The sequence below is a fragment of the Carlito syrichta genome, unplaced genomic scaffold (assembly GCF_000164805.1).
Source record: "Carlito syrichta isolate Samal-C Ts95f unplaced genomic scaffold, Tarsius_syrichta-2.0.1 Scaffold305773, whole genome shotgun sequence".
In the NCBI taxonomy this organism is placed as follows: Eukaryota; Metazoa; Chordata; class Mammalia; order Primates; family Tarsiidae; genus Carlito; species Carlito syrichta.
Genome location: NW_007249869.1, coordinates 837710 through 850094, shown reverse-complemented (window position 1 = coordinate 850094; position 12385 = coordinate 837710). Strand labels below are relative to the sequence as shown.

General features: G+C 40.2%; 1 protein-coding gene across 1 annotated transcript in view; it reads right to left on the bottom strand.

The window, feature by feature from the left end:
• LOC103264935 (receptor-type tyrosine-protein phosphatase gamma-like) overlaps nt 1-12385 on the bottom strand; it is a 713831-nt gene that overhangs the window by 145089 nt on the left and 556357 nt on the right. Inside the window, 1 exon segment of the mRNA XM_008062632.2 lies at nt 9272-9338. Within this exon segment, the coding sequence (XP_008060823.2) occupies nt 9272-9338 (67 nt within the window).

Here is a 12385-nt window from a genome sequence, read left to right as displayed (position 1 = left end):
GATAAAATGGAAGTCGCAAGCATCCCATTTCCTGGTTAAGAAAAGAAATGGAAATAGCTCTCATCTATGGTGGTGGTTTTAATACACCGAAATCCAGGAAACTGTGGAAACGGCTTAAGTGTGCCTGTTTCTAGAAGATTTTGAGATCAAAAGTGTCCAGATAATCATCAGCCCATCCTGGATCCTTAACAGACGTGAGCCAATTAGCCAAGAACAGGCCGTTGCATATTTATAGCACACTTCAGGAAAGTTCCATGTAATTAAACGCTGGAAACATAAACTTCAAACAGGAAATTTTGTCGCTTGTTAAAATGTTCAAAATTATAAGTGAACGATAGATAACATAGCCTGGTTTTCCCATTCAAAAGGGAGAAGACAATCTGAATGATTTCTTTCTTTAAGTTCAACGTTAAAACAGAACCCTCATTAATTCAGGTGGAACACATCTGAATTATGTGATGATCTGGGCAAGATCAAAACTGAAGCCTTCCTCTAGAAAGTCTAGCCACTGGCAGATAATGACCTGAGTGGGTATATACTTGTCCCAACACAAACAAATCACTGAGTGAAGGCAACACTATTAGTAGAACTTCTATAATAGCTACCATTTAGATGAGGCAGGGTTGATGAATGTTTTCTGTAAAGGACCATAGATTAATACTTAAGGCTTTCCACTAGACAACCTCTCTTACACAACTACTCAATTCTGCCAGTGTAGTGCAAAAGCAACTGTAGACAGTATGTAGACAAATGAGTGTGGCTGTGTCCCAATAAAACTTTATCTACACAAACAAGCAGGGGGCTGGATTTGGTCAACAGATTATAGTTTGCTGACCCCCTGATTTATAGGGCACTGGACAAATGCCAGGCACTCTTCTTCTCTGTGTTTTCCCTGCCTTGATGCATTTAGCAATACTACTCACAAGATAGATACTTTTATTATTTTCGTTTTACAAGGCAGAAACTTAGAGACAGAGAGATTCAGCAATCTGTACAGGATCACAAAGCTCCTAAGTCAGAGAGCCAGAATTCAAACTCAGGTCTGAACTCTGAAGTGCTGCTCTAGATTCCTTATTCCATTGAAATATATTTTCACTTGAAATATAACAAAAATATATTTATATATATTTTTGAAAATATATTTATATATATATAAAATATATATAAATATATATAATATATATTTATAATACATATATAATAAATATATATAAATATATATAAATATATTTTATGAAAATATATTTATATATATTTATAAAATATATTTTCACTTGAAATATAAAAAAAATTTGAAATATATTTTCACTTGAAATATAACAAAATTCCATTTCTTTAAAAGTATTCCACACTGCAGACTTTTTATAAAAGCTCATTTCAAAGGTCCAACTGCTTATCTGCATGAACATGTGCGATTACTTTGCACGCAAATAATGTTAGACTTTTCAGCACCAAGAATGGCAAGAGTCCCACACAAAAAAGTTTCTTCATGAGACTACAGCGTTCCCAAGAGCAAGGAAAATCTTGTTCATTTTGCTCTCAGTACCTTGATTAGTGGGTATTAGGCATTCAATGGATAGAAGGATGGGTGGATTGGACTCTGATTAAAGGAGCTTAAAGTTCTCATACTCAAGACAGACAAGAACTCCTCACATCAACTCATTTCTACTCTATCTTCTTGCTGCTGGTTATAATGACACAAACTACCATTTCTGCCTAATTAATTAATTTCTTCCAAAAGTCCTTTGTTCTAGGCTTTGTCCTCTTCTTCCAAAGCCTATGCAAGACGTTTTCAGAAACTTTAGCCATTTAGCCTGAGACAGATAATTTATTTCGGATCTTAGAGTCCAGGGATAGTCATAATGGTGCTGGTGCAACAATGACAGACTATGATTCTGTTAAATATGTTTTCACTTGCTCCTTCAACAAAACCTGTATGATGAACCTCAGTCAAGACAGAAATATGTAGGCAGGAACCACGACAGGGAACAGAGCAGGAGATGGCCTGGAAGTAGTGAGAGTCAATTTAAAGTCATGAAGACTTCAGTTGACGGGGCTGGGTCACTTTTCAAGGTGTGACCCTACGGTATGTCACCCAGTCGCTGCCTGCTTTGCTGCCTTTCTGTACAATGGAGATCATGGTAGTTGTATCTCAGAGGGTTTTTAGAGAATTCAGTGAAACCTGTGAGTCTAAATAGACCCCTACCTGGTGCAAAGCAAGCATGCACCAACACAGAAGCAGTGAGGTGCTTTTGTTTTTAGACTTGTCTCCTGACACCCCATCCCCTTTGTTTCTGATTTCCTTTTTCTAATCTCCACAAAAAGATATTTGCTTCCAAAGTCACCTCTTAATGATGCAATTCAAAGGCAGACCCAGTTCTTTCATTGGCCTGCAATCAATTTGTAGAGAGAACAAACAGCTTGTCAGGGGCAGTTATGGTAAAAAGGTTTTTAAAAAGTGCTGTCACTCCCCTCTTTGCTTGCTGTGAGGCCACTTGGTACCTGATGTATCCCAGAAGAAAGCACTGTCTAAATCTCTTACTTTCTAATGCTAATCATTGACTTCTTTTATTGTGAAATATATCACCCATGCAGAAAGATGTGCGAAACAAAATAGACTGTTGAGAAATGATCCTGAAGTGAACCCTGTGTGTGACCACCACACAGAACAGAAAGAGTCCCTTCCTTTCCTCTTTGGGTCAGCCCTATGTCACTCTCCCATCTCACCCACGAGAAGTAACCACCATCCTCTTTTATAAATCATCAATACTTTGCTTTCCTTTCAGTTTTACCATTCCAAAGCAATACAGGTTAGATTTTCTCATTTTTTAAACTTTAAATTGAAGCATACAAAGTGTATAAGGGGGGAGGGACTAAAAAAAACCCCTAGAATTATCTTTGGAGGGAGGGCCCCTTGTAATATAGGCTTCCCTTGTCATGTAAGTGTTCTAGAAACACTTTAGCATCAGTGTACTAGCTAGTGTTGTTGTGAGAGGCTGCACTGCAGAAGAAACCTCCAGCGTTGTGGCAAACACCTTCTTCCACCATGACAATGTATCTGCCCACACTGCACTGAGGGTTCAGCAGTTTTTGACCAAAAATAGCATGACCCCCACATCCCACCCACCCTATTCACCTGATCTCACCCCGAGCGACTTTTTTTGGTTTCCCCAGATGAAAAAAGTCCTCAAAGGGTAACATTTTGCCAATGTGAAAGAGGCAGAAGCACTAAAAGGCATCAAAATAGACGAGTTCAAAAACTGTTATGAACAGTAAAAAAAGCATCTTGATAAGTGTACTGCATCAAATGGAGAGTACTTTCAAGGTGACTGAAATTTAAACATGTAAGAATGAATACACAATGTTTTATAAGTAAATTCTGGGGTTTTTTGGGTCCCCCCTCATATTCGTCAGACTCTTTCTTCATTTGACTGACTCTGTGCATCGTGTATGCACCCGTGCTGTTGAGCAGGCCACTCGTTCTCATCACAGGGAAACGTTCTATTGTATGACTACACCATGTTGTATTAATCCAGTCTGCTAAAGATGGGCCTTTGAGGCACTTCTTGGTTTGGGTAATTAGGAAAACCAATGCCATAAACATTCTTGTACACATGTCTTGGTAAGCTCTTATGTGAATTTCTCTAGGGGACATACACAGAATTGGGACTACTCAATCAGCTTGACTAGATACTGCCAAACTGTTTTCCAAAGAGCGGTCGGATCAAGTTATCCTCTCACCAGCAACATATGACAGTTTCTGCACTCATATACTTGCCAACACTGGACACTATCACTATTTTTAATATTTGACTATCTGGTGTGTGCTGATAGATTTTTAAAGCTCTGTGGATGTGCTACTGGTGAGAAATTAACATATAATATGCATGAGCTTTTTGAAAATTTACAAATAGTCAAGTGTACAGATCTAAGAGGACAGTGTGGCAAATTTTTATATGACACCTGTAGAATCATCCTCCAGATCAAGATATGTTTTTATCACTCAAGAAAACTCCCTTGGGTTCCTGCTCATTCAGTATACTCCTCCACCCCACTTTTCTGATTTTTATCACCATGGGTTAGTTTTGTAGAGGGATCTATTCTTGAATTTTACATACATGGAACCAAGTAGTATGTATTGTTTGTTTTTGTGTAAATCAGTAGTTCACTATTTTTAATTGCTGCATAATATTCTACTGTATGAATATTCTACAACTTGCATATCCGTGCTCCCATTGGTGGACATTTAGGCTGTATCTAGTTTGGGGTAGTAATGAACAAAGCTCATATGTACAAGTCTTTTGTGGACATTTTTCTTGGTGCTACAACAAGTATGGAATTGCCAGCTCAGAGGGTAGGGCACATGTGTAACGTTGGCAGGAACAGACAGGCACACGACTCTCTGAAGGGGCTGTACTATATGTACTCCTAGAAAGGTCAGTGGTGGTGGGGGAGTGTCAGCAGCACTCTGGGGTTGGTTTATTTTTAGACAGTATGTCTGTGGTCAGTGATGCAACGCCCTGTCTGCAAAATGAATCCTACACATTGCTTTAGAAGGTACTTGGAGCCCTCCTGGTCTAGAGATGCTTCCGTCACTCTTTATTGTAGACACCTCAGTCCCAGCAGGTGGGATCTAGAAAGAATAACAGATGTGGAGCTTCTCAGATAGCTCTCACCACACTCTGAAAACGCTTGACTGGGCAGTCAACACATATTTGCAAATTTATTTTATTTCTTCCCTTTCTGCTAGAAGCCTGGAGTGACTACAGCGATTCTGGGACTTTGTCCATAGATGTAGTGAGGAGATGATGTGTGTCCCAGGACAAGGGTAAAAAGGTGATGGGAGGATACACCAAAGGTGAGCCCAGTGAATAAATAAGTCACATGGGGAAACTATTCTGCAAAGGAAGTTCTGATCCTGTCATAGCCCCAACTGCATGTGCTGGGTTGTGACAAGAAAAGTTTGCAAAAGCCTCATTTTGTGACATTAATAGAAGGGTGTTCTCAGGTGATAATTTATTTGTTCTTTCACTGAGAGTCTTCTCGGAAGAGCCAGGGAGGGAGGACAGGGAGAGCAGTCTTCTAGCTCTGACCTGTGGGAGATTTTATCGTGTCTGAGGCAATTTATAACATCCCCCTCATATTTTCTCTGAAAGGAAAGGAAGCCACCCTGCATCTCACTAAGGTGGTTTATCCAGTAGGAGAGGAAAGTGACAGTGAGGAGAGGGAAAAAGAGGGACAAACAGAAAAAGCTCAACAACCGAACCATCACCACTAGCAAGCTTCCTTTCCGGAACAGCAAAGTGGTCTTTTTTAGACGACTGACTTGAGAGGGTGATGAGTGTTTTGAGGCCTTTTGACAGCATGTGCATGTGCACACAAACAGCCTGCTGGATTTTTTGGGGTTGAATATCATAAAAAGAAACAGAAAGTAGGTAATCCAAAAACTGGAAAGAAAAAATAGTATATATATATTTGTGTATATGTGTGCGTGCATGTGCATGTTTGTGTGTATATAAAAGTATATATATATATATATTTTGAAATATATATATGAACATATACTTTTCATATATGTGAAAAAAAAGTTTATATACTATATGTACAAACACACACACACACTCACACTGCACATTTCTCAACAATGACCAATTACTTATAAAGGAAAACCACATTTCTATACCAATTCACCAGGAGGATCTTTAAAAATGGGTTTTAAGCAAATAAGAACTAGACTAAGTTCTTAGGAACCAATATTCCTATCAGGTATGGCCACTAGCAAATGCTGGTTCCCATACACCTAAACCACTATAAATGACTGAGCCAATGTACTGAACAGGATTCACAATTGCTCTCCAGTGGATGTCGGTGGTAGGATAAATAAAGTTCTTAATTAGATCATGTTAGTACTTCCATCTATTGCTCAATGGACAGATAGATGGAACCAGAATCAACGGCAAATCACCTCACTATTTATATTTCCGCATGGCTCTCAAGCTTGTAAAAATCACAATCTACCTAGAGAAGTGAATGTGGTCAAGAGGTTTCTAGGTGTCTTTCCCCAGCATTAGAGAAGCAACGTCACCATGATCCAAGACTTAAATACACCACATCCTCTCTTACCAGCAGACACCTTCATCTACACTGGTCCTGCTTGAATCCCTTCTCTACCAGGACATTCTCTAACCCTTAGGTCTTAATGGTCACTTTGACACACCTTCAAACCCCCAAGTCTAAGTTAAGTTTGCTGCTTCCTACCCTTTAGTGTCATTTTGTGCTTAAGAGTAAGAGTCTGTAAACGCAGTGAGGATAGGTCATGTCTCAATGCCTAGCCTCATGGGGTACTTTGATTAGGCATTCAGATAAAATTAACCAGCAGTATTTGTAGGACTCTGAGCATTATAAAAGTGAGGGGGGATCAAGGAGAAAGACCTCTGGGAGTCTGATTAGGAAGGTATCTCTGGAAGGAAGATGTGAAGCTTGGTGCCAGTCATAAGAGTACACCCCTGAGATCTTCCTTCCAGAGACAAGCTCCAGCAAGGAAGGCCATTTAGCTCACAGCCTGCAGCAGTTGTACCTTTGGGATCCGTCAGTGTCCACACTCAGGCAACTCTGACTGGCATGGTCCAGCCAATCACAATACATGATGGGGAATGGAGGCTGGGCCATTCCGGACAACACAGGACTCCTCTCGGGCAGTGTTTGCTCGGGTTCTCTGATAGCTTAGCTAAGACTTCCTCAGAGCTGCCTTTAGCCAGTTCTTCTAACTTCTCGCTCTCTTTTCTCAGACCTGCACTGTGGTCCAAATACTCTCCCCACTCTCCCCTGCTCTCTCTTGCCTTTATCCTTCCCAGGAAGACCCTCCCTGCCACACATCTCTCTGGCACTTAAAATTCCATCTTGACATGCTTCACAGAGGGCCCTACTGACCAACTGCCAAGTACAGTTGGCTGGTATGACCAGATTATTCGTTGCTGTTTTAGCTGAAGGAACATATATGATTCTTGCCATTAAAAAAAAATTCACTTAATGAGAAATTAACATTCTAAGATATGACTCCCAGAGCGAAAGAAATAAAAGTCATTTCTGAACTGCAACAGAAATCCATATTGATTTTTCTCTTTACACATCTCTATCATCATTCCCAAGCCAGAGACTCTGTGAAGGGCACGATTATTTATGTTCCTTCAAATTAACAGATCATTGAAATCCCTCACAGGACCTTCAACTGAAAAGGCTTTGCACTCCAACAAAACTTTTTTTTTTTTTAACTATCTCACATGTCCTCCATTGCCTTCTGAAAAAAATGACATACTCCTTTCTCTGCCCAATCAAAGGAAAGCCCACATGGGACTTAGTTCCTCCTCTCCTTCATCCAATTTTGTATTTTGACATTTTCACTGACTTATCTGAATGTTTATTTGATTCATTCATTTGGCTAATATTTTCTGAGTACCTACTATTTACCAGGTACAGGGTGTCACACAGATGTGGTTTCCTGCCCTCATGAAGCTGGTACTCAAATAGGCAATTTATGAGTATTAAAAAAAAGCAAAGGTATTTCAAATATGTTTAAATGCTTTGAAGAAAGAAAACTGGGCTGATGTAATAGAATGTGATGAGATGAGAGAGGGGAGGGGTGAGTAATTTTATAGGATAATTAAGAAAGAACTTTCTAAGGAGGCAACATCTGAAATGAGACCTGAACACATAAGAAGAGACACCCTTGGTACAAGTAAAAAATGAATTCTCTCAACAAGGGAAACAGTAAATGCAGAGGCTAGGAAGGGCAGGGTACACACTGGGCAGGCTAGAGGAAGAGGAAGGCAGCACTTCCCTTCCCTGGTAGGTCCATGAGGGTTGGCCTGTGTCTGTCTTAATCTGTGTCCCAGATCCCTGTTTGCACAGTGTGGGCATGTAGCATATTTCTGCAGAATAAATAAGTGAACTTCCTTTGTGGGTACTTGTTTTTTGCAGGTCTTCTCTGACTTCCCAATTAGAGAGTAGGGTTGATCTCTGCAACCCTCCCAGAGCCAGGCAAAGTATTCCCACATGTAACAGCCTCTGCTACAGTCTGAATGTTTGTGTCCTCCCCGCTAATTCCTATGTTGAAATCCTAACTCCCAAGCTGATGGTATTAGGTGGTGCCTTCAGGAGGTAATTAGGTCATGAGGGCAGAGTTTTCATGAGTAGAATTAGTGCCCTTACACAAGTTGAACTGGGAAAAAGCAATGAAAACTTCCTCAAATAAAAACCTTTATGGGGTGTTTTCAGTTACCCTATTTTTCTACTTTGACCAGTTATATTATTGTTACCTGCTACATGGCTGACAATTTTGAGAACAGAACAATTAATCCAAAATCCTACTTGCCTCAATTGAACCCTGACAACTGGTTTTAGTTAACCTGAAAGAGACAGGGAAAATGTTTGTTAAGCTCTAAAGAGTTGGTTAATGTCTAAAGACAATCCTCCCCAAAAGATGTAAAGACATTTTATCATAGCGGTAGAGATGAAGCAGAGATTTATTATGGTTACTAATGCTATTTCTGTCAATGTCTTTGGAATCCTAATTAGATTATTAAAACTTTGCAAATCATTACATTACATCTAGACTCCACACCTCACTGCGACAAGGGTACTTTTGAAATTAGAGGCTCCTGATGTCATAGGTAATGATGCAGTGCCGATAATATAGTTGCAGGGAAATTCTTCCAATAAAAACCAGTTGGAAAAGACAGAACCCATTTATCTTACTTTGTCTTCCAGTTTTATGCCTGAGGATAAAAGGTCTGCTGCACAGAACGGCAGCCTAGCCTTCTCCCTACTAGTAACCGCATGACGCTTGCTCACATGCTGCAAAGTTTAATAACTTGTCGTGACTATTGAATTTTTTTCCCTAAATCTGAGATGCAAATCAAAATACGTATAAAAGAAAAAAACAATTGAAGGAAGAATATTTTCAGGAGAGAGATGAGATAAATGGCAAGTCCAACACATATGAATAGCACATCCTAGGGCACTTGAATTTATAACATATGCATTCAGAGTGGTATTTAGGGAGAAACAGATTGCTTACCGTTAACCCAGACCTATCTTCAGGTAATAAATGGGCGTGCTCTTTACCCATCAAATAATGGCTCTAATGCCCTTCAACATCAGTGGATGAAGAATAGGTGTCACCCTCTGTTCTCTGCAAGATAACCTGATTCCCTTAGGTGGAGATCTGAGCCCTTCACATCCCAGCAAAAGGAAGTGTATGTGGCATACTTACCATGATGTACGACGCCCTTCAACCCATGGATAATAGGATCCAGTGCAGAATTGTCCCTCGGACTGACCTACATGTAAAGGAAACACGATCGGTTAAATCTATTCTGGCATCAGACACAACAGCCTCAGTTTAATCTTCTAAAGAGAAGAGGGGGGATAGATGTTATCTAGCAAGCTGCTTAGGTCTCACATATACCATGGCTCTCACAAAATGCAGGAGATTTATGACATAATAAAATCAAGTGAGGAAGTCTAAATCAAAAGAAAGAAACTTCTCAGAATACATTATAACAGGAGAGAAATACCACCGTCTTAGCAAAATCTTTTTAAGATTTTCCTCATTTTGTTTTATTAAAAGTAGGCCCAACCGGCTAAAAAGTCATTGAAAGTTATCAGACAGCAATCCATCACTGACTGAATATTTCAATTCCTTCAGGTGATTGTATTTTTCCCTTCTCTTTAGAAAATGTATCAGTTCTCTGCTAGCCTGTTCTCCTCTGTAAGGATCCAAGTCCCCTGTGAAAAACCATAGACTCTAAGGGGGCATTTCTAAGAGTTACACAAAGTAAGAGAGGAGGGGAGAGAGGCTCAAAGAGACAGCCCCACTTTCATTTCCTTCTGGGGTTTTTAATCCCCCACAAATCAAGCCTCTTTGGTTTTGATCCCACCCATTTTTTCCCTTAACTTTCTGATACTACTCAGCAAAACATCTCATTCTTGTCCTTTCTAGAAGATTACAATTCTACCTGCATATTACAATTGTGGCTTTTAGGTTCTTTATTTTAGATATATATTGAGACATTTACAAAATGAAATGAAATGATGTCTGGAATTCGCTTCAAATGAATCTAAGAGTGGACAGCAGGGGGAGTGCGTGTGGTATACATGCCACAAGACAGGCCTTGAATCATTTTATGACCTTGGGGCATGGGTATAGGATGAGTAACAATACAATTTTTTCTACTTCTGTGTATGTTTAATGTTTTCCAAAACAAAGAGTTTTTCAAAATCCATTAGCTGTGGTCAGCATAGCTCTTCCCCCCAACCCCCAACTAGACAGTATTTACATCTACTCTACTTCTAATGTAATGAAGTTGAGATAATGATGAACCTTTCATTGTGTATGTAGCACAACCCAATTTGATGTTTTCAAGTTAATTCAGCCATCCCTAGGCTGAATTTTAAGCTGATTGAAAATTTTCTACATTCCTTCTACCCTTCAAATTGTCCCTGTTGGGTTGCTGCTACTAGTTTCCCATTCCACACATTCCCTTCCCACCCATGCTTCAGGGCCTCCAGGTGAGAGCAGTGGGTCTCAACTGGGGAAGATTTTGCCCTCACAGGAGACATCTGACCATGTCTAGAAACATTTTTAGTTGTCACATAGGGGCAGAGAGGGGATGGAAGAAAGAAGGGTTTCTGACATCAGATGGGTAGAGTCAGGGCTGCTATTAAACATGCTATAATGCTCAGAGTAGTGCCCCACAACAAGGAATTATCTGGCCTAAGATGCCAATGGTGCAGAGGCTGGGGTTGAGAAACCCTGGTTAGATGCTCTACTAGTTAGTAGTGAGTATAGCTTAATGTCTAGAGCTCTGAGTTATGCCTAAATTCAGAACACAGGTGCCATTATATACTATGTTATGTTTATACACTAATAAAATGATATGGAATTTGATACTACACTATAAACACTATAGATATTGAGAGACGTTTTTGGGCACCAGTGACGACTCCACGCCAGTCTGAACCAAGAGATTTATTAAAGGGGCAGTTACACGAAGGGACTGTAACCAAGGAAGGACAAGAGAGAGAGAGAAAAAGAGAGACCGAGAGAGAAAGAGAGTAAGAGAGTGGGGACAGAGAGCGAGAGAGAGAGAGAGAGAGAGAGAGAGAGAGAGGAGAGAGAGTAAGGAGAGAGAATAAGAGAGTGACAGGGACAGAGAGAAGAAATAAGAGAGAAAGAGAACTATGCAGGGAGAAGGGTATATTTATGAACCTTGAAACTTGTAGGGGCTGGCCCACACCGTGCCTGGGTCCCATTGGAGGAGACCATGAGGCAGCATTTCTATAGGAAGAGGTTGTTTGAGCACAGGTTTAAGTTTCGCGCCGGCGGGAAAAGCCGCTTAGGGCCTTTGTTGTCTTTGGGAGGCAGCGCCATCTTGGGGACACCCTTCTGACTGTTGTCTGCACCTTTCAGATATGGGGGGGAGGGTCAGTGAGTAGGAACCCAGTGCATCAAATTACAAAAATGGAATTCCGGGAGTTTGCTTAAGTGTACCTCCAAACTCTGAAAGGAAGCTCAAGACAAGGGCTTAAAACACTGGATGAAGTATGAAACATTGCTGAAAGGAAAACATCCACAGAACACACCAAATAAAAATTGTATTTGAGAAAAAATTGTATTAGTACCACAGCAAGTAATTGGTCAAAATTTTAAAACATGGCAAAAAATGAAACCACATCTCAGGAATGCAAGATAAGAAAATCAGTAAAGGTGGCCAAATTTTAAAAGTCCAGAATAGAAAAAGAGCTCAGAGAAAGATTCCATATCAAATTGAGGCTGTGAGACAAAAAGATGGTCTCCTTGATTCAGTCTAGTGGAAATGCTCACTCCAGTTGAACTACCTATAGTTACTCTAATATCTATGGGAGATGGCAAAATGGCCTTCAAATTCTTCACATTCCTGTCACACGCACCTTTGCAATTTGACTTTGCGCTCTCTCTCATATTTTTCTACCCTTTGAAACTGGGTTTGTTCACATGACTTGCTATGTCTAATGGAAAGTCAGTGAACATGGTTCAGAGGTCTACAAAGTATTTGGATTCTCTGGAATCCTGAGAACACCAAGTGAAGAATCTGAAGATAGTCTGTGGGAGAGGAGATCACAAGGAGTACACAGAGAGTCCCAGCTGAGATTGTTCTAGACTCACCAGTCTGTCAATTTACCAGACAGGTGAGTGAAGCCATTTGAGACCATCTAGCCTCAGCTGAACAACCTGCAGTCCGCAGAGACCAGCTAAACTGGCCACAGGTTGACTAGCCAACCTGTCGAACCATAAATAATAAAACAATTTGTTTTAACTAATGGGATCATTTGTTACAGAGCAAAA